This window comes from Myotis daubentonii, chromosome 14, assembly GCF_963259705.1.
Source record: "Myotis daubentonii chromosome 14, mMyoDau2.1, whole genome shotgun sequence".
In the NCBI taxonomy this organism is placed as follows: domain Eukaryota; kingdom Metazoa; phylum Chordata; class Mammalia; order Chiroptera; family Vespertilionidae; genus Myotis; species Myotis daubentonii.
In genome coordinates, this window is record NC_081853.1 from 22,534,801 (window position 1) to 22,554,967 (window position 20,167).

The 20,167-nt window shown below is 45.4% G+C and overlaps 1 protein-coding gene across 6 annotated transcripts in view; it reads right to left on the reverse strand.

Moving 5' to 3' along the window:
- SRGAP3 (SLIT-ROBO Rho GTPase activating protein 3) overlaps nt 1–20,167 on the reverse strand; it is a 369,413-nt gene that overhangs the window by 54,448 nt on the left and 294,798 nt on the right. For all 6 annotated transcript variants that reach the window (XR_009448505.1, XM_059663445.1, XM_059663444.1 and 3 more), the window contains 5 exons: nt 13,193–13,378; nt 8,655–8,783; nt 6,955–7,176; nt 4,012–4,113; nt 1,437–1,634 (listed from right to left, as the gene is read on the reverse strand). Coding sequence is in view for 5 of the 6 variants with exons in the window: in XM_059663445.1 (XP_059519428.1) it covers nt 1,437–1,634; nt 4,012–4,113; nt 6,955–7,176; nt 8,655–8,783; nt 13,193–13,378 (837 nt within the window). In the remaining variant the exon portion in view is untranslated. The remainder of the gene's footprint in view (nt 1–1,436; nt 1,635–4,011; nt 4,114–6,954; nt 7,177–8,654; nt 8,784–13,192; nt 13,379–20,167) is intronic.

Genomic DNA, 20,167 nt, shown 5'->3' on the forward strand with positions numbered 1-20,167 from the left:
CTCTGCAGGCCCCAGAGACAGAAGGGTAGTCAATATTAGCCTAATGGCCTGTTTTGAACGACTCTGTCTTCTGCCTTTTCCCTGACATATCCATTATTTTTTTTATTGACAAACATTAAGGTTTGGAAGCCACACTCACTGAGTCTGAAGACCACACAAGGTCTGAAGAGACAGCATATATGGTGAACAACTGGATCAGGATCTTGTCAGTCTAGAGCCATGCACTGAATCCATGAAGAAGATCTCTAACTGATATGATAAACATGAGACCTACCCAAGACGTCACCTACTCATCCTTCAGGAGGAGGGCAACCTGGTTTAATGTTGGTGCATAGGGAATAGAGATTTAATTGGTATTAACTTAGCTTTATTTATAAAAGGGAATATGATCTTAGGACACATGAAAAGGAGCATAGCACCTACTGTGGAAGGAGGTGAGAGTTTAACTCTAGCCTGTGCTGGTCAGACCACACTGCTGGGAGTCTCATTTTGGAAGAGGCTTCGACAAATGGAACATGTCCAGGAGAGAGTCACTAGGATACATGAGAGGCATCTCAAAGGGAACGCTTATGAGGCAGGACTGAAAGAACCAGATATGTCTAACCTGGAAATGAAAACCCAACTCCCTACGACCACACCAAAGACTGTCCTGTAGAATTAGCCGTTCTCTGGATAACCCCAGAGAACAGAATCAAGATCAATGACCAGAAATCCCAGTGAGGCAGATTTTTGAAGAGAACAGAGATAAAGGAAAACATTATAATATCTATAGCCAGCCACAGGCCAAACAAAAGGGCTGCTAGGGGAAGGAGGGAGCTTTTCAACTTGGGGCTGTTCAAGCAGAGCTGGATGACTTTTTGAAGAGATATGGTTGAATGGGATAAAGCGTCAGATGGAAGATTTAAGGTCCCTTAAAACCCCAAATTCTATGTTCACCAATCACAGGTTGAACTACAGCCTTGATGGCCCTTATCTGTGTTCCTCCTGTCCCTGGCCAAGTGGAATGTTAGCCATCTGGAATTTTACATGAAGGCCTGGCAACTCACCAGCAATTTGCATGGATCACGCAGGACATTGTTTTCAAAGCCTGCACCCCAATTTAAGACAACGCAGCACGACAACCATTCGCTAAACTTCAGGGTTGTTACTTGGCTCCATTACCATTTTCCTCTCACCCTAAGTGAACACAGTTTGTTTTTTTCCTAGAACAGGAACATTACAATAACCATCAATTCAAGATCAGTGCCGATACCATCACTGGTGAGTCACTTTCTGCATTTCACAAAGCCACGCCAGGCAACCTAATTTAGGAAGCATGTTGGAAGGACTGTCAGTCTAACTGACCCAGGTGGTTTCACTGGCTCCCACTAGCTTGGGCTGCTCTTCAGAAATCAGTGCCAGCGGGTAAGCAGACAGCAGGTTCTGGGTCCACTTACTGTAAAATAAAACATTTCTGTCTCCTGCTGGTTGGCTCTCCTTTTGGCGATGTTGATCTTGCTCATGTAGGTTTCAGAGGCAGCCGACTTTACAGACTCTGTGGACCGACTGTGTTGGAAGGCGTCAGAGACATCAAAGTCCTCCACGGTCAGCATGTCTTGTAAGGTCTGCATGGTGGCATCCAGGGTTTTTCTCACCTGGGGAAGCATGTCGACAGAAAACCGTTAGCCTCAGGATGCATTTGACACCTCAAAGTCCTTTTCCTAACCATTACTTTATTTCTTCTACACAAAGCCTCTAGGAGGCAGGCAGGACAAAGATGATCATTCCCATTATATTGATGTGCAAAGTAAGGCCAGTTAGCTGGCTGGGGTGAGCATCCAGGTTGACCAATCTAAAGTCATTTTATTAGATTGTTTCAGCCAGAGAGAGCCTTGGAGAATACTGTGACGAAAAAGGAACTCAGGTTTCTTGGTTTGTTTCTCTTTACCTGGTTATACAGTCCCAAACTATATGGGAAGAAGGACAACACCATAAACACTCTTGGTTCTCTTCAGTGTGGGGACAGAGATTGGGTAAGGTGAGCAGACATCCTCCATGAATGAACTCTCCAGCTATCTGCCACCTGAGTCCTATTAAAACCCTCACAGAAGAGAGAACCTTGAGGAAGAGAGATGCCGAGACACCACAGTCTAGTCATTTCTCCAGGATCCTGATTTCTGCCTTGGGATTGAGTGGAACCCCTGGAAGGCTACACACGCAGGGTCCACGAGCCCTCAACTCACAATACCTCGTCACGGATTTGAGATTAAACAGCAAACCCTATAATTTGACGGAGCATCATTCCAAAAACATTTCTAGGAGAAGTCACTCAGGTCTCAACTTAAATGTCACCTCCTGGTGACATCAGGCTTCCTGACTACAATTTTTAACTTAGTGCCTATCTCTGTCTAATAATCTGCATACTCATTATTTATTACTTTGTTTTCTTTTGTATTTTTATTACTATCTCTCTTTTCTCAGTGGAATATAAACTCCATGAGAGAAGGCATTATGTTGTCTTGTTCACTCACTTTACTCTGCATTTTAGCACAATTTTTAGCACATAATATATGCTTAAGAGGATGTGAGGGCGATCTGGCTGTGACATCTGTCACCCCATTGATCGCCAGGGTTGATTCGGCTGATCTGGCTGGCTAGGCGGGTGTCCCCCTCCTCCCTCACCGATCCATGTGCGTCCCTCCCGAAGCTGCGCGCTCGGTCGAAGAGGACGACCTTCCCCCCCCGAGGAGAGGACCGGTCTTCGGTCAAGGGTATATGCTTAAGAAATACTTGAATAAGTATTCATTCAATAAAAACTTGTTGAATGAATACATTAACGACTCAGTTCTTTCTAATATAGCCTGACAGAAGCTCAGGTTCCAAATCGAGAATTCCATGACCATGAACAGCAGCTACAGAGGAACACTCGCTTCATTCTTTCTGTGGCCCTAATTTCCAATTGAAATTCCATTAACATTATTATCCATACACTGTTCCATGTAAACACTTTTAAATGCTTCGGGGAAAGATGTAGGCAGGAGTAAATAAAGAAAACACTCTGTTCATCTCCTCTCTCTTCTCAGGTTTGAAAAACAAATATATAATTTGTCTCCACAAAACTTCCCCCCAGGGACTGCTTTGATTCGTCATCATCCTGAGTGACAATCTGTCTCACATTCATGTTCACCCTACTTCTGTCCTTTATGAAGACAGAGTGAACCGCCCTCTCTGCCAGGACAGCCCTCTTGAGATGTGAAAACAGGACCCTGGCTCCCATCGCCTGCTGTGAATGCACTTCTCAATGAAAAACCTGTCCTCTCCCCACATCCTGGTTTTTCACCAGCTGGTTGACATCCTCCCCGCATGAAGGTATCCAGGCTGGAATAGAATTTTTCCCGCCTAGCTTCATCAGTCCACATCAGAATGGAACCACCACAGCTGGGCTTTCCATTTGTACCCTCCCAGTGATAATCCTGTGCCACCAGCTGCATGGAAGATATGCTGATCGTGGTAAGATAGAAGTTCCTTGGGGCTCAGAATCCATGACACATTTAGTGTGCCTGGGGTTGTTCATTTAATTGTATACCTTAAAATACCTATTATTATTTCTGATGATAAAAAATAACATAAATAACATTACAGAAAATAGAGAAAAGCACAAAAACAACAACACAGAAATCACCTATAATCCACAACCCAGACATAACCACTATTATCATTTGGAAGTATTTCCTTCTAGTCTTTTTTCTATGCCTGTGAATACACACAAATACATATGCACATACTCTAGTCTACCTGAGTTATGATAATACTGAACATAAAGTTTTACTTTCTCTTTGTGTTTCTTTAACTCAGCATCTCATGAGCATTTCCCCTGAAAGATTCTTGGTGTGCATGATTTTAATGTTTGTGTAAATGTCTATCTTACAGATGAACCCTAATTTATTATGTGTTCTTTGGCGAATGTGGAGTCCCCAGGACAAGTTAGGCCTTTGTAAGGAAATCTCTTATAGGGCAGAGGGGCTCACTTACCTCTTCATTCTCTATCTTGAGAGTGGCCAGTCTGGACTGCAGCTGGTGGTACCGCATGAGTAATTCTGTCTGGACGGGCTGCTGTGCACTGACCTGGCACACCTGTAGGAATAACAGCCCCCACCAGCAGTCACCCAGTGTCCTCATCATCTGTGTGGAGTTAGGGCAGGAGCTATCTATATATATAAAAGGCTAATATGCTAAGTGTCCGACCATCCAACCAGCTGCTATGATGTGCACTGACCACCAGGAGGCAATGCTCAACGCAGTCATGACATGCACTGGCCATTTACAAATTGACCTGGTGCCGCCAAACAACACTCGGCTTCCCCCAAGTGGGACACAGGCCCGCCACCACCCCAGAGCGACAGCCCACCAAATTGCAGCCGACGCTGCCAAGACCCCATGGCACAAAATGCAGCCCACAGCCCAGCCCAGCCTGGGAATGGTCACTGTGGGTGCCAGGTAATGATGTCACATAGCAACACTCGGCTTCCTCTCCCTAGTGACAACTAGCCTCCTTGCAGTTTCTTCAGCCCAAGAACAGGACTTGCTTTATAGCCAGGTGCAAACATTTCACACTTTAACCAAATGTCTGTGAAACCTCATCTCATTTGATTCTCACAGAAGTCCTGGAGTAGGTAGATAGGAGACTCAGTGAAATCCTATTTTCTTTTCATTAGCCGGAAAATGGAGATTTAGAAAGCTTAGAAACTTGACCCGACTGAAAAGAAGTAAGAGATCGTGGACCTTGAAAATGACTTCAGGTTTTCTCACTGTGCAGGATATAGTCAAACACTGCTGCAGTTAAATATTTTACCCTTTGTTCTCCCTGCATAATCTACAATAATAATCTGCTTTGTGTTGATATTTCCTGCTGTGTTGCTGACAGTTACCTGAATGAGAAGTTGGGGTGCTTCACTGGGCTGGAAAAAGTTTAGCTACATCAGAAAGCAAGTGTAATTAAGCAAGTTTATTCTATATCTATAAAAGGCTAAGTTGACTCGCGCATGTGCGATACATATAAAGCTCTTGCTGGTGCCAATTACATGCATGTTTCAATCTGTCATTGTCGATCGTGAATTTGGTCGACATTTCTATTATAGAGAAAGGGCAAACAGCGATATTAAAATATTTCTTCTAATTAATTTCCTTTCAATGTGCATGAATCCGTGCACCGGGTCACTAGTCATTAATATCCCTATCAGATGTTGAGGAAACAGGCTTGGAGAGCTTAAATGACCTGCCAAAGGTAACACAGCTTATATTTGATAACACCTAATGGGAACCAGGGGCCACCCCCTCTAATTGCAAAGTGTGGCCTCTCAGTTATGGTCTTCTACACTGTGCCCTCTTGAGAGTTTACTAAGAGCTCTGGCAAATCTCATAAAGTGAGACTAGTTAATTTCCAGGCAGGAAGTTATGGTAAGAAAGCAATCACCTAAGACAGTGGTCGGCAAACTGTGGCTCGGCAAACTGCGGCTCACGAACCATATGTGGCTCTTTGCCACCTTGAGTGTGGCTCTTCCACAAAATACCGACTTCTGTGCATGGGCCACGAAGTTTCAATCGCACTGTACGTGCGCGCCCGCACGTGGTATTTTGTGGAAGAGCCACACTCAAGGGGCTGAAGAGCCATATGTGGCTCGCAAGCCGCGGTTTGCCGACCACTGACCGAAGAGATGCCAATGGAAAGAACGATGAATGGGGAACAGTGAGCTAGGTGCTCCTATTCCCCAGCAGGAAGATGCTTCGGAGAGGCAACTGTGAGGTGATCGCCTCTCATGGACCATCTTCCCCAGGAGGTAGATTGGGTGAGAGGTGGAGGAGAGAAAATGTGGAGAGAAATATTGTTCTCCCTACATCCATTCCATCCAGGGCTCTGTCACCACCTGCAATCTGGGCTGCCTGGGGTGACTCAGCTGAGATCACAAGGAACAGCAGGGCTCTGTTATTTATTAGTTATTTACCACTAACTAGGCAACCCAAACTTTCCAGTCATTAGTAGTAACCATGAGGTCAGAATTTTTAAGGCCAGATAAAAGGGTTGGACATGAGGGATGGGGCAGGTGTTGCAGGGAACCCTACACAGGACTCTCCTTTGCAAATGAAGAAAGTGGATAGAGCCACCTGGAGGGTCCAGCAAATGCTCTCTGCTAAGGAGCTTCCTTGTCCCTTCCCACCAAGCAAGTTCAGTGGATGGCCCAGCTGAGCTCTCACAGGAACCAGAGGCTGGCGGGGTCTTGTGCACTATTGGTCTGGGTCCTCCAAACTCCCACGTGCATGGGTGGATATGTCTAGGTGAAGGGACAGGGGCCACTAGGACAAAGTTCTGTGCACATATCCCTGGGGTAGAGATAATGGAGATGGGGAGACAGATACAATGTCTTGTGGCTATTCTCCTCAGTTCCAAGACTAAGGCTTGAGCCCCAGAGGGGGGCCCTGTTTGCATAAAGGATTTTGTGAAACTTGGGTAACCAGAGGGCTTCTTTGGGGCCAGTGACCAGTGCCTTACCCTCCCTCCCACTCCAGAATATAGCAAGAATTCGAGCAGCACAAGCACTGAAGGAAACTCAGTTGGTGGTGTGCCTCCTGTATTGGAGGGCAGGCAGAGGACATTAGCCAGAGTGGCTGTGATGAGGCCCAGGCTCCAGTGATCCAAGGGAGGAATGTGAGATATCCTACAGTAACTGGGAGGGATTTTAAGGAGCACTAAGGTCCTGCAATTCTGCGGGTGGGGAACTTGAGCCAGTAAGGTTAAGGTATTAGTGGTAAACTCCTTAGCTGGGAAAGCCCTTGAACCAAGAAATTGGCCCCAGGCCTCTGAAATAAACATACTTCATGTGGAGTGGGGGCTGATGGTCCCCTCCCACCAATGTTCTGGGAGCACGTGGGGGAACAGATGGAAGCAGTCTCAAGCATGGGCTCCTGGGAGGAACCTACCTCATCCCCCATGTGCGGCTGGAACTCAAACTTGAGTGGAGGACAGAAGACCTGGTTGTACATGTCCATGACCGTGTGCTTGTCACTTCTGGAATCCAGGTTGTCCACCGCATTCTCAATAACATCCAGCCCCTCGTGGCGAGAGGTCTCCAGGTTGTACTCGGCTGAGAGGTAGGTCCGGAAGGTGCGGGCCAGGCTGGCATGAAAGCCCAAATCACAGCACTTGGAGACAGGCACGCAACAGAAGGGTGAAGTGAGAGCCGTGATGTGAAGGTGGGACCACAAGTATTTCCTGTCCCATCATGATGACCTTTCATTCCATAGTCAAAATCTTTCATCCTGGGGGCCCTTGTGCATTTTGGAACCCTACCACACAAATCACGTTAAACCCTTCAGGGAGACTTGGGATTGCAATTTGGGCAACAGCAGGACTTCTCTCAGCTTCCCAAATTCACCACATTCTTTCTCATCTCCAGGCCTTCTCACATGCATTCCCTCTGCCTGGCATACTCTTCCTCTCTCCTCCTGCTTAAATATCCTTCCTTCAGGTTTCAGTTTAGAGATCACTTCCTCCAGGAATTCTTCCCTGATGTTCTCCCCACTCAGAGTTTACATCTGCTGTCCCTCCTCTCGGGGTCCACCTCTCTCTCCAGCTCCCTCACTGTGACACCTGCCCGTGGCATGGTGATTGCCTGTTAATGTGTCAGGGTTATACAGGGTCAGCTCCATGAGGGCTGAGCCACTGGCTTTTGTCTACTGTAGCACCTCAAGACCTAGAATGAGTAGCTGCTCAATACACATGAGAAGCAGTCCCAGTTCCAACACAGGCGAGAGAGGCTCTCCCTGATGACACCACTCACAACAGTCTTTCTCCAAGCATGGCTGTCCTTCCAGCCTATCCTACGCAGGTGGTATGGAAATCAGTGTTCCATTCTCCTTTTGCTTAAATGGCCTGATTGCTCCACTGATAACATCCCCAAGAAAGCTGACCTGTGCATAGTGGACCCTTAAACAACTCAGGTTTGAACTGTGCAGGCTTGAAGTTTTTTCACTAAATATGCAGTCAGCCCTCCATATCCCAGCTTTCACATCCTCACATTACACCAACCGTGGATTGAAGACAGTATTTTTGATCCAATGTTGGGATCAACTATATGCACTGTTCTACACCATTTTATATAAGGGACTTGAGCATCTGTAGATACTGAGAGACGACTGTAGTTAAGTTTTCAGAGTTAAAAGTTATGTAATGGACTTTGCACTGAAGGGGGAGATTGGAACTCCTAACCCCCACATTGTTCAAGGATCAACTGTAATTCTATTTTCTTTCATGTGTGGCATATGTCTGGAAGACTAGACCTGGGGGTGCTGAGCATGTCTGTACCACAAGGGGAAATCCCTAGGGCATGAACTGTAGACAACCACTCCCATATCCCCAAACCCAGCCAAGGGCCGGGGCTAGCAGAGTGTTCTTGGCAAGTGCACGCTGAATATGACTGCCCGACCCAACTCTGTAGGGGCTGCAACAGGCCCACTCCCACCCACAGAAGTAGAAACTCATTTCCCAGACCCCACACGCTCACTGCCCTTCCCCTCCACCCTGGACCGTCAGCGAAGGACAGGGGCCAGCCCCTCCTTCAGCTGATGATCTGCACCAGCCCGGTGTGGGGCCCTTCCAGTCCCAGACGCCAGGTGCTCACATCGATCAGGTCGGAGACATCATGGATGTAGTATTTGCTTATAGCTGCGTTGGTGGCAGCCAGATTCAGCAGGTAGTCATTCCGGGCCTTCGTGCACTTCAGCTTGTTCTCAGAATACTTTGCCTGCCTCTGGAAGAAGAAAAGAGTAGGTGAGAGCTGAGCCCCTTAATGGCAAGGATTTAGAGGTTTTTTTGTTTGTTTTTTTTTGTTAATCTTCAACGAATGATATTTAAAAAAAATACATTGATTTTTAGAGAGAGTGGTAAGGAGGGAGGGAGGGGAAGAGAAACAGAAACATCAATGTGAGAGAGACACATCAACTGGCTGCCTCCTGCACATGCTCTGACCAGGCCAGGGATCGGACCTGCAACCCAGGTATGTACCCTTGTCTGGGAATCGAACCCGTGACCCTTGGGTGCACAGTGGTGCCCTAACCACTGATCCACAGAAGCCAGGGCTGGGGTTTTCTTAATGGTCACTCCGGTGATTAAATGGAATACCTTACTCCATATGCCAGCTGAGTAAGATTTGGGCTCTGGACTCAAAAAGCTCACCTTCCATTGCCCACATACAGCCAATGACAGCACTATTCAATAAGCAGCTGCCTGTTACTGGCCTCCACCAGAGCTTGTTAATAAGACCTCCTGAGGCCTACTCACCAGCCCCCAATGGCTGTCCAAAGTACTGCGATGGCGCCCGTGATGTCCCAAGCCCCTCTTCCTCTAGGCTCTCCCTCATCGCCAGCTTTCTCTGCCCATCCTTTAAGAGGCCAACTTCATTCCTGCCTCTAGGCCTTCGGACTAATTGTTCTCCCTGCCTGGCAGGCCATGCTTCCAAGTCTCCGTGTGATCTGGTCCTTCATGTCCTTCAGGTCCTTACCCAAGGTCTACGTTGAACATTTTGTGGGATTGACAAAATGGTCAGCTCAGACTCTGACGGCAGCCTTGTCGAAAATGTTGCCAGCATCTCCACTGTCCCTCCCTCCATCCTCTATCATTTTGCCCTTTTCAATTTTTTTTGTTTATTTAATCTTTATTCCATTTTTAAGACATTATTTTATGGCAGTTTTAGTCTATAGCAAAATTAAGAAGATAGGTGCAGAGACTTTCCATAGCCTCTGCCCCACATACACACGGCCTCATCCATTATCAACAACCCCCACCAGAACAGTACGTTCAGTAATTATCACCCAGAGTCCACAGTCTGCCCTGGGCTTCACTCTTGGTGTCTACATTCTATGGGTTTGGACACCATTATAGTAGCACACAGACTCGTTTCCCTGCCCTAAAAACCTGCTGTGTTCTGCCTTTCAACCTTCCCTCCCTCCAACCCCTGGCAACCTCTTAACTTTCCTTGTCTCCATCATTTTGCCTTTTCCAGAATGTCATATGGTTGGACTCATACAGTATGTATTATTTTCAAATTGGCTTCTTTCACTTAATCATAGGCACTTTAAGGTTCCTCCATGTCTTTTCATGGCTTGCTAGCTCATTTCTTTTTGGATCTTGAATATTTAGTCAACATTCCATTGTTTGGATTTACCATAGTTTATTTATCCATTCACCTGCCGAAGGACATCCTGATTTCTTCAAAAGCACTTCTTACCGTCCAAAATTATATTTTTTACTTCTTTGTGTACTTGCTGATTTTCAGACCCCCCACTAGAAAGTAGGCCCTGTGAAGTCAGGGACGCTCTGCCTTGCTCAGCTCTGGACCTGTAACACCCAGACCCCAGACCAGTCCCTGCACAAGGCAGTCATTCCGTGGTTTTCATGGGCTGTCTGGATGTGGGAGGAGGAGGCAGAGCAGGCAGCCCAGGGGCAGTGATGGCGAGGAGTCCGACTGCCTCCCTGGGGAGCTGCTCCTGTTTGGGGGCACCTGCAGGAAGGAGCAGAGTTCATGGGTTGGAGAGCTATCCCCTTACTCCTTTCAGACTAATGAGTCCCACTGCTGGGTAAAAATACAGCTCTCCTTAGAGTTTCCTCCTTCATCTAGGCACTCTTAAACCTTCCTTATTCCAGATTGAGTTCTCCTAGCTTCTTAGTAGAGGTGTCCCCAGAGATCCCCTCTGACCTTTCTTTCTCCAGGGTCCACTTATTCTGGGAATTTCCAAAAACAGACTTCAGGTAATTACCTCCTGTACCAGCCATGCATCCAACCCTCACAGAGAGTTTTGATAACCCTGACCAGTTTGCAGGGAACTACTCTGACCCTGAGACCATTTTTAGCCCTTTATGGACTCATAAAAGTTTATACCTGGGAAGGATAGTAAAGATATTTTAGTGTAATTCATCCATTTTATAAGTGAAAAGATAACTGAAGGGGACAAGTAGCTTTTCCAAGGGCCAAATGGCTAATTTACAGACAACTCTGAACACAAAATTAGTCTTCAGACTCCCAGCCAGTATTCTCTCTACCCCCTTACATATCCCCCTTGTTGTTCTGTAATTCCTTGCCTGACTATCTTTTTAAAAATATTTCTTTTTAAAATATATATTTTTATTGACTTCAGAGAGGAAGGGAAAGGGAGTGATAGAAACATCAATGATGAGAGAGAATCATTGATTGGCTGCCTCTTGTACACCCCTCAATGGTGATCAAGCCCACAACTCAGGCATGTGCCCTGACCGGGAATCGAACTGTGACCTCCTGGTTAATAGGTCGATGCTCGACCACTGAGCCACACCAGTTGTGCTAAATATTTCTTTGTTTTTAGTATATTCACAGAGTTATATAACCATCACCACTATCTAAATTTAGAATATTTTCATCACCCCAAAAAGAAATCCTGTACCCATTAGCAGTCACTCCCTATTCTCCTCTGCCCCAGCCCCTGGCAACCACTATTCTACTTCCTATCTCTATGGATTTGTCTCCTCTGGACATTTAATATAAATAGAATACTACATATGTGGCCTCTTGTGATTGGCTTATTTCACTGTTTCCAAAATTCATCTATGCTGTAGCATGAATCAGTACTCCATTCCTTTTTATGACTAAATAATATTCTGTTGTGTGGACAGGCCACATTTTATTCATCCATTCATCAGTTGACAGACATTTGGGTTGTTGCCACTCTGGAGCTATTATGAATAATGTTTCAATGAACATTCATGTGCAAGTTTCTGTGTGGACATATGCTTAAATTTCTCTTGAGTGATACCTAGGAGTAGAATTGTTAAGTCATATGGTAACTTAGTCGATGTTTAAAATTTTGTGGGATTGCCAAAACATTCTCCAAAGTGGCTGAATCACGTTACCTTCCCTCCAGCGGTGTCCATGGGTTCCACTTTCTCCACATCCTCATCAGTTTGTCATTGTCTGTCTTTTTATTTTAGCCATCCTCATGGCTATGAAGTGGTGTCTCACTGCGGTTTTGATTTGCACGTCCTTAATAACTAATGATGCCAAGCATCTTTTCATGTACTTACTGACCACTCATACATGTTCTTTGGAGAAATGTCTATTCAAATACTTTGCCCATTTTTTAATTGAGTCTCTGCCTAATTATTGTGGAGCCCATTTTTCTTTGCCTCTAGCAATTACCCTGAAGTCTTATTTTATTTGCCTCAGATTACTTTTCCTGCTTACGTAGTCCTGTTGGATCTTGTTCCCACTCAATTTCCTATGATTTTTAAGAGCTGTAGGATCATATCATCATAGAATTCATCTCACTGAAGCCCAAATAAACATCTGGGACAATGTTTGGCACATAGAAAGAGCTCAGGAAATGTTTTCTGATTCCATAGAAAGAATGGATGCAGAAGATTCAACAAGAAATCGTAGTCTTTCAAGAAGAAATGAACCTTAGAAGTTGCCTAGTCTAGGATGACAGAAAAGCAACCTGTGCACTGCCCCTCTATATTCTGACCATGGCAGACATTATTAATTGATTATAGCACCATTTTCAGCTAAAGCCAGGAGAGAGCTCATGATCCTCAACACAGAGCTCTGGGCAGCCACTACCAATCCATCAGAGTTGACTGAGAGAGGAGAATTATCTGCCATCACTGTCAGATTTAAACCTGAAGTTCAGAGAGGTGTAATAGCTGTGGCATTTTCAAAACCCAGTCTATCTGGCTCCAGAACCAGTACTCCTCTCACCATGTCCTCCTGAGGCACTTTCCAGCACTGATACACAGCCATTCCAATCACCTGCCTCTGCTTTGGCAATGGCAATACTGGAATGGTTCTTTCCCAAGTTCCCAGTGCTGGTTGGCAGCCCAGTGTTGTTCCCTCTTGTTGGGACACACTCAGTCCCAACCAGTCCCCAGACACCTAACTGACCCCCAGAGCAAGCCCCCACCCCTCACTAATGCCTGTGCTCTGGGCTATGAGTCTCATCACAGTTCAGCTCTCTTGTCAGCTGAAGACCTCTTCCACCTGCGGACCCTGGCACAAGCCAGACCTGCCTCCTCCATGACACTGACCTCCAAGAGAGCAGATGCGGGCAGCATTATTCTACCCTCACAACCCCCAGGGTGCAGAGGGGGAGGCTAAGGCTGTCAGGGAGCATGGCCCCCAGGGCCCTCACTTGCCTTCTCCTTCATCTTCTCAATCTTCTTCACAGAGCTGCGGCGCTGGGGCCGGTCGTCGTGCCGGAGCAGGTTCATGCTGAGCTCTCCCGCCTTGTTGAACTGCTTCTCCTCCTGCTTCTCAGCCTCCTTCAGCTTGCTCTCCGCACTGATGCTCTCCGCGTGGTACATGTGGTAGGTTTTCATGACCTGGGGACACACAAATGCAGGAATCAGCAGGCTGTTAGGACCCAGCCTGGGTGGCTCTAGTGCTCTCCGCCCCTTAAGTTCTGCGCTCCAGTCTGCTTGGCCCTTCCTCTTCCCGTGACACACTCTGAGCTCCCACAGCTCTTTACTTCTGCAAAAACTCTCTGAGGACTGGAGATGATGATTGTCAGTAGCGGCTTCATAGTCATCATCATCATCATCACCATCACCATCATTAAATCCTTACTAAGTGCCAAGAATAGACTAGCAAAGAGAAAATTTAAAAGGGCAACCACAGTCCCCAAGCATTTGGGGTCTCAGAGGTGATATGGCAAAGTTGCTGCTCTCTCTAGCCTCCCAACCATAATTCTTGTGTCACTGGGAAAGCCCCTCCTCCAGTGACTCGCTTTCTATCACTGTAGAATTTCATCTATATGGAACCATAGAGTATAAACCCTTTTGGGTCTACCCTCTTTCACTCAGCATAATTTTTTGAGATTCTCCCCTGTTGTTGCATGTATCATAAGTTCTTTTTTATTGCTGAGCAGTACCCCATTGTATGGCTATACCACAATTTGTTTATCTATTTTTGTTTGTTCATCCTCACTCAAGGATATTTTTTCCATCGATTTTTAGAGAGAGTGGAAGGGAGGGAGGGAGGGAGGGAGGGAAGGGGAGAGAGAATCATTGATGTGAGAGAGAGAGATTAATTGGTTGCCTCCTGCACATGCCTGAAGGGCTGGGGATCAAACCTGCAACCCAGATATGTGCCCTTGACCGGGAATTGAACCCTTGACCCTTCAATGTGCAGGCCAATGCTCTAACCACTGATCCACTGGTGAGGTCTGATGATTTATTTGGATGTTGATATTTATATGTATTGTTTACAGTGTTGTAAAGCTGCTATGAATGTTCCTGTATAATTCTTTGCATGGACATATGTTTTCATTTCCCTTAGGTAAATATCTAGGAGTGGAGTGGAGAGTCATATAGTATGTGTATATTTAGCCAAATTAGAAATCTGGTCTCTGACTTTTAATCCACCATGTTTCTAACATATCATACTGTTTCCTTAATGTATTCCAATTTTCTCATCAATTGAATACTCTTGGCAGCCTTAAAGCAATATCCTGTCTCCTGGTCCCCAACTAAAAGTACATTTTTCCTTTGCAATATCAAGTTTATGATCATCTTTCTATGCTAAGAAATTTCTGGAATCCATGGCTCCTGGGCCTTGTTTATTCTGTCTTTTGGATAATTACAGCAGCTAATAGAGCAGAGGCTTCTACGAGGTCATGGGGTGTACTCCTGCCTAGCCAAGCCCTTCAAAGTCAGGGAACTTGGAATGAAATACTGGCCAGCATTATAACCTTATTTATTCTCATTTAAAGTCTTGTGAGGTAAGTTTATTAGAATGGGAATTTCTTCTGTGACTCTCACCATTAAGTCACAGCATTGATCTGTGGTTCAGAAAGTTCCCTTTGCCAGAGGTCAGGAGTCAATAGGGGCAACATCTATGGTACAACATGGTGGGCAAACATATGGACTCTGGGCCCAAATGTCTGGGCTGAATCCTGAGGCTGCCATTTACAAGCTGTGTGACCTTGGGCAAGTCCTCCCCTCTCTGACCTCTCCCTCCTCATCTGTAAAATGAGGATAATAGCACCTACCTCTAGGTTTGTTGTGAGGACTTAAGGAGTCAGTTTTTGTAAAGTGCTAAGAACATTACCTGCTGCAGGGTTAACCCCTAGAGTGCCGGGAAGCACGATCGCGCTCCTCCTGCAGTGTCACTATTAGATGCTAGTAGTTCACTCTTTATTGACAGATGGCACCTAAGTACAGATTACTTATGATGCCGAATGTTTGTAGTTCTAAAATTGACCACTGGCATTTATCTGCCTAATTTTTTACAGGTGCTACGATTTTATGAAGTTTACTCAGATTTTGTAACCCTAAAGCTTCGAAATGGCGTCCAGTTCTAAGTCTGCTTTTATTAGTGATGATGATATTGCTAAATATGTCAATTCTTGCTGTGAAGATGACGATTTTGTGGAAGATATTGGAGAAGGGTGTCCCTCTATTTTAACATTACATGTTTTGTTCAAATTTTTTTTTCTACTAGTATTTTATAATACAATCAGCAAACAATATATGTCAAAGATGAAAACAAATGTAGTAAAGGTTTCCTTAAGTTTTTTGAATATGTAACTTCATTTACTTGCGATTCATAATTTTTTTCCTAAACTGCTGTAAAACCAGCAAAAATGCCTTGGCAATTTTAGCATAGTTCCTAGGATATTGGTTGGCACTCAAAGGGTTAAGAGCATTAGCTGCCCCTATCACCATGATCACCAGGAATCCTCCCTTTTTAGGCTGAGGGTTTCAGAACCTTGAACTCACTTGACTTCAGGAAAATGTTTGCAAATTCTACAGAATATCTACTATTGTGAAAAAATATATATTCTATACCATGTTTCTTCCTCCTTCTTTCAACCTGAAAACCTCCCCAAATTTCAAAAAAAATAAATGGATAAAAAATGCAATCAATTTTCTTTGCAGGTCTTGGTGAGAAGACCGCTTGTCTGCATTCTACCCAATTTTATTTTATTTTATTTTATTTTTGCTTATTTGCAGTTGCCCTAAAACCTCTAGAGATCCCCATCTTGCTGATTTCATCTACTCATTTCCACTCAGCCTATTTCCAAACTCAAGGGGCCAGAAAGTGTGCTGGGTTGGAGCATTCTTGACATCTAGTGGCCAAAAGGAAGGGCTGCAGGCTTGTGGATAACCAAGGCAGTTGGCTATTTTTAACCACCTCCTTTGTGCAATGGATCCAGGAACGTGATGTAGCTAAGAGTTGGTAATGCCTGCTCAAGTCTGTCTCCAGGACCCTGCCTTTCCCATTCTTGAATATTTCCTCTATTGTCCACATTCACAGATACCACTGCTTTCTTTGCTTTTCTGCCATGCTTCTGGCGATGTTCATTTCTGGACTCCTCCCTTTCTGGGTTCAATCCTTCCTGCTACATCCATTTTTTTTCTACTTCAACTGCTGAGGTCTGCTTATTTCAGCACTAAATCTGTCATCTGTGTTAGGTAGTGCAGAGGAAGAGAGCGCATTTCTATTTGCAGCTAGATCTTCCTGTGCAATCATCCATGCATGCATCCATCTACTCACTCGGGTTGAGAGGGGCAGAAATAGAATATTGGAGACCAGCTATAATTATAAGAAATATTAATCATACTCTGTTAACCATGATTGTTTTGTTCTGATTAAAGAAGGCACATTCTAACCTGGCTGGGAGTTGCACGTGGGACCTGGGAGCTCACCTGGATATGCAACCCATCCTCCCCATCTGGGAGCTGCCTATTATCATCGAAAGATAACCTTAATGCAGAAACCAGAGCTGCCAGCCCTTTGAAGACCCCCAGCCTTTGCATACCGGTAGGCCTTTGCAAGTCTCCAGCCCGCATTATCTGTGAACTGCCCATTTGGCATACCTTTTTGCCTACTTCCCATGTAATCTTTGTCTTTCTACCCAATATAAGCAGCTGGCTTATGGTGTAGTGCAGAGCAGATTTTTGTGGATGACCTGTTGCTCTCCCATACTGCCAGCAGTATTGGAATAAATGCTCATATATGATTCAACCCTGTCTCTGCTAAATTGGCTCAAGCCCAGACCCTTTGACGGTCCGGTTACAGGGTCAGCACCCCAGCAAGGTGTTCTCAGTTTCTCACATTTTCCTTTGCCCAGTTTTCTCCTCTTCTTGAACCATAGAGCACTCTTTCCGCTCTTCAACAAGCCAAGCTTCCCAGTGCAGTCTTTGAACTGCATTCCCCAAACCCCATGTTTGGAGAGCACAGCCCTGACTATGCTGGAGCCACGTGCTATGTGGTCCAATTGGTAATGCCTGATCCCAAGAATATCAGGGAACTGGATGGCCCGGGTGACTTATGTCCAACAGCTGCCACAAAAAAGTTCACCTGGGGACATCTCTGAAACGGGCCTAAGTACTTATACCCAGAATCCTCTATATCAGCGGTTCTCAACCTGTGGGTCGCGACCCCTTTGGGGGTCAAACGACCCTTTCACAGGGGTCGCCCAAGATCATCGGAAAACACATATATAATTACATATTGTTTTTGTGATTAATCACTATGCTTTAATTATGTTCAATTTGTAACAATGAAAATACATCCTGCATACCAGATATTTACATTACGATTCATAACAGTAGCAAAATTACAGTTATGAAGTAGCAACGAAAATAATTTTATGGTTGGGGGTCACCACAACATGAGGAACTGTATTAAAGGGTCGCGGCATTAGGAAGGTTGAGAACCACTGCTCTAGATAAACTAAAACATAGGAGTCACCATGAAAGGTCCTTAGTTCAATAGCCTAGAATAGTCTGCTCAATATTGCCAGTCTAGGATATATTAACCAATATTTAAACTTCAGAGTTTGCAAACCTCTGCTTTTATTATCTCCAAGGAGCATTTCAGTTAATCCTTATCCCAAATCCTGGGAGGCAATGTGATAACAATAACAATAGCAGCTGACATTTACTGAGCACTTACTACCTACCAGGTTTTTATACATAGCAACTCATTTATTTCTCATAAAATAAAACAACAACACCCTATGAGGTGGGTACCATGTAATCCCTACTTTATAGAAGAGGAAACCACAAAATAGGGATGAAGGATCCTCTACCCCACAGGGACCCCGGAGGCCTGGCTTTGAGACTCAACGCTCCCACCACTGCTGGGTGACCGTGGCAGGGGCGTGTCCTCTCTGTGCTACCTGGCAAAGACCAGATGGGAGGTAGGTAGGAAGATGCTTCAAAAAGTACGACTGTAGAGTGACTGGATGACAGCAGTGTTGGGCTGGGAAGGGAGCAGCATGGATGCAGGCCTTTAGCCAAGGCCCAGTCTCCAACCTGGGATCGCTAAAGAGCCCTCAGAGGCACACACCCAGCTTCATGCCAGATGGGGGTTCCTGTCCTGCCCTCCGGACCCTATTAGAAGGGGGCCTCAGAACAAGGCTGAGATGCACAACGTAGGAATATGGAAGCGGAGACCAGTGTTCTTGGACCCAGATTAGTTTTATAGGTGCTTGGAAGGCCCCCCAGAAATCTTGGTGTATTAACCCCTCATGGAAGGACACTAAAGCCCAGAAATAGATACTGTGCTGTTCAAAGTCAGATAGCAAGGTGGACAGTCAGGCCTTCTTAGCAGTGGGCACTGTCTTTTCTGGTAATCACACTGCCTTCTGCTGTGTGCGCTTTGCCTTTGACATCTTCCACAGCCTCAGATCATGAAAACAGGAAAGGATTATCTGCACAGCCCCTCCGATGCTCTTTTACATGTAAACAAAGGCAAAGGCGACCTGGAAGTTGACAGTATCAATAAAGGGAAACGCTGGGACAGGATAAGGATCAGTTGTCAGAAAACAGGTTTCCAATGGTGTAGTGCAGGTGTGCTTCCTATACCTCAGGGCCATCCCGGGGTTATCCTAGAGTTGTGTGGGGGAGACCCTGAGCTAACGCATGTCAAAGACACCCTTGAAAGAAAAGAGAAGTCCCTAAATTTCAGTCTGACCACCCACACTCTGTCTGGCCTACATTCTCCACAGAAGTTATCATCACTATTTTATTTATTCATTTTGCATGTTTATAAACATCCCTGCTAAGGTTGAAGTCCAGGAGGGCCAGAACCCCATTTATGATCATATTCATTATATTAAAGTGGAGACGGATACCCAGCAAGTATCAATATATGTTTGCATGAATAAATGAATGAATAAGAGTTGGCTGGCTGAATAGATGGATAGGTGGATGGGTAGATGGATAGATGAATGGATGGATTGGTGGGTAGATGGATAAGCAGGTGGGTAAAATAATGGATATGTGAATGGAAGGGAGGGAGGGAGGAGAGGAGGGAGAATAAAATAGGGGAGGTATAGTTTTATTGCCTTTAATCTGGTAAATATAATTGGGGGGGCATAGCTATACCTTTAATAATCACATTTTTATTGAATAGGTTATTATGTGCTGGGTACTATACTAGGAAATACCACAGTGTGAAAGACAGATAGGGTCTCTGCCCTCACAGAACACACCCTCTAGTAGGGATACAATGATATACATGATTATCACATGGTGTGTTAAGTACTATGATGAGGGAAGTAAAGGGCATTAAAGAAGGCTTCCTGGAGGAAGTGACACCTAAACTGAACCTTGAAGAAGAGTAGCTGTTAGCTGGGTGAAAAGGGCATGGAGTGGGGGTGGGTGGGGGTGAAGAGGGAGCAGTGTGAGCATTAAGCCCAGAAGCAGCAGGAGCCAATAAGTTTGAGGAGCAGAGGTTTGTTTGAGCACTAGCCAATGGAGCTACTTCCTTATTCTCCCCCAGCGACTCCTCAGTGGACATCTGTTGTTTTTCTCTGCCTAGGATCATCTAGTCCTCCTTCTTTAGAACAGCTCCCTGATTTTCTTTGAGGAAATCCCCCCAATTCCCCTCCCCAACCTTCAGTCCATGTGGTTGATGGGAAAATAAAACCAGACTCCACCTGAGGGTGAGCATGAGACCCAGGCCTGGCCAATTAGTAACATTATGTTAACCTGGCCACAGTGATGAGACCTCATGATTCCAGCCAGGCCAATAAGAGACAGCCCTGGGCTTTGCTGGACACACTGGAAAGGGCACTTCTCTTTCCACTAGGGGGCGCTAAGCTGATAGAAAATGAACTTACAGTGGGGCTGGGTGTTCTTTGTGACCAATAGGAGAAA